General features: G+C 43.2%; 1 protein-coding gene across 1 annotated transcript in view; it reads right to left on the bottom strand.

The window, feature by feature from the left end:
• LOC122255032 (protein amalgam) overlaps window positions 1–2500 on the bottom strand; it is a 98069-nt gene that overhangs the window by 41075 nt on the left and 54494 nt on the right. Inside the window, exon 6 of the mRNA XM_086537677.1 lies at window positions 738–869. Within this exon, the coding sequence (XP_086393803.1) occupies window positions 738–869 (132 nt within the window). The remainder of the gene's footprint in view (window positions 1–737; window positions 870–2500) is intronic.

The following is a 2500-nucleotide window of genomic DNA, read 5'->3' as shown; positions in this document are numbered from 1 at the left end:
TCCCTCTCTCTCATTTTCTCCCTCTCTATGATTGTCTCCCTTTTTCTCCTTCTCTCCTTCTCTATGACTGTCTCCCTCTCTCTCATTTTCTCTTCTATTCTCTCCCTCTCTCGCATTCTCTTCCCTCCTTCTCCTTCTCGTTTCCTTTCTCACTCTCCCCACCCCTTTCTTTCCCTCTCATCCTCTTTTACCTTGCCTCCCTCTTCTTCCACCATCCTCCCTTTCCCCTCTACTTTCCTTTGTCTCCCTCACTTTACTTCCCTTCTTCTCTTAGCCCACTACCTTCCTCCTCCGTTATTTCTTAAACAGCATAAAAACATCCGCCCATTAGTACTTACTTACACTTCAATCAGTCTCTTTCATCCCCTACTGTTTATATTTACTTTCCGAAAAATCCTCCTCCCTCGTTGGTGCTTACACTCCACGAACTCCTCTACCAGCGTTAGTACTTACACTTCAAAAAAATCCTCCTTCCTCATTAGGATATACTCTAACTAACATCCTCCTCTCTCGTTGGTGCTTAAACTCTATAAAATCCTTTTACTCCGTTAGTATTTAAATTCCACATAATCCTGTTCCCTCGTTAGTACTTAGATTTTTAAAAAGCCTCCTCTATAGATAGTACTTACATTTTTAAGAATTCTCCTATCCTGTTAGTACCTACACTCCGCAAAATCGTCCTCCCTCTTTAGTACTTACACTCCCGCTTAAAAATGTCCTGTTCCGTTAGTACTTACACTTCACGAAGAGCTGAGCGCGAGTGGACACAGCCGGGGGCACGCCGTTGTTGGCCACGCACAGGAAAGCCCCGGCAGCATCGCGGGTGATGGAGGCGAGAGTGAGCCGGGGACCAGATGCAGAATCCACCACTGTGCGGGGAGATAAAGTGAGAGAGATATAGATGATACTGTCTGTGTGTGATGCCGTGGGGAGGGGGGGGGGGTTGGGGGGGTATGAAGGGGGGATGTATGAGCGGAGCGGAGGGGAGGGAGGGAAGTGAAGGGAAGGGAAGGGGTGAGAAGGAAGGGTAAGTATTTTGTGCAAAGGGAGGGGATGAATCCTTTTTTTTTAACGTGAATAAACACACACAAATATATATATATATATATATATATATATATATATATATATATATATATATATATATATATATATATATGTATGTATGTATATGTACATAGAGACAAAAAGAAATTGATAGTTCAATACACATATACAAATATACATACATTTATACACCTATATACACCCCATATCATATCTTCCCTAAAAAAAAAAAAAAAAAATAAATAAATAAAAACAACAATCCACAAAAAAAAAAAAATAATAAAAAAAAAAAAAACTGATGATTATAATTAGCATTTTCTTCCCAAACTAAACAGCATTTTGATGAACGAGCAACAACTCCCTACCGATAATGTCTAGACTTTAATAACTTCAGGAGGAAGTTGTGGGATCGAAGAGGTCGAGGCGGCGATTGGGGATGAGGGTGTGGGTGGTGAGGGTGGTGATGGTGAGGGTGGTGATGAGGGTGGTGGTGGTGAGGGTGGTGGTGAGGGTGGTGGTGAGAGTGGTGGTGGTGAGGGTGGTGGTGGTGAGGGTGGTGGTGGTGAGGGTGGTGGTGAGGGTGGTGGTGGTGAGGGTGGTGATGGTGAGGGTGGTGGTGAGAGTGGTGGTGATGAGGGTGGTGGTGAGAGTGGTGGTGATGAGGGTGGTGGTGATAGTGAGGGTGGGAATGAGGGTGGTGATAATGGTGAGGGTGGTGGTGAGGGTGGTGATGGTGTGGGTGGTGATGAGGGTGGGGAAGAGGGTGGGGATGATGGTGAGGGTGAGGGTGAGGGTGGTGAGGGTGAGGGTGATGGTGGTGATGAGGGTGATGGTGATGAGGGTGATGGTGATGATGTTAATGAAAATGAGAATGAGGATAAGAATGATGATAGTGGTGAGGATGATAAGGGTGATGTTGATGGTGATTGTGATGGTGATTATGAAGATGATGCGGGTGAGGCTTATGATGGTGAAGGTGATAAGGCGGAGGAACATGATTCATAGAAGCTGTTAATGCGGGGAGGTGGTGATGGTAAAAAGGGGCGTGATGATAATAATGGTGATGGCGATGTTGGTGTTGATGTTGATGTTTTATTTTGATGTTGATGTTGGTGATGATGATGATTATATGGTGATGATAATGATGATGATGATTATATGGTGATGATAATAATGATGATGATTATATGGTGATGATAATAATGATGATGATTATATGGTGATGATAATGATGATGAAGCTATTAATGCTACAGTTTCTTAAGTGATAATGATCATGGTGACTAACTAGGTGATGATCAACAGCGTGATAGTGACTAAAGGTGAGGATGACTATGCAAAGACTGATAGGCAATGAGGCGGAGTTATAATGATGTTGAATAATGCAACATCAGACTTATCCTCATACTAACAGCGAATGAGGAGATAGATGAAGGATAAGGAATAACATAAAC

This window comes from Penaeus japonicus, unplaced genomic scaffold (assembly GCF_977035675.1).
Source record: "Penaeus japonicus unplaced genomic scaffold, GWHDUDI00000001_assembly GWHDUDI00000006, whole genome shotgun sequence".
Classification (NCBI taxonomy): domain Eukaryota; kingdom Metazoa; phylum Arthropoda; class Malacostraca; order Decapoda; family Penaeidae; genus Penaeus; species Penaeus japonicus.
The sequence above is the reverse complement of the archived record's forward strand: the minus strand, read 5'-3'. Positions and strand labels throughout refer to the sequence as shown.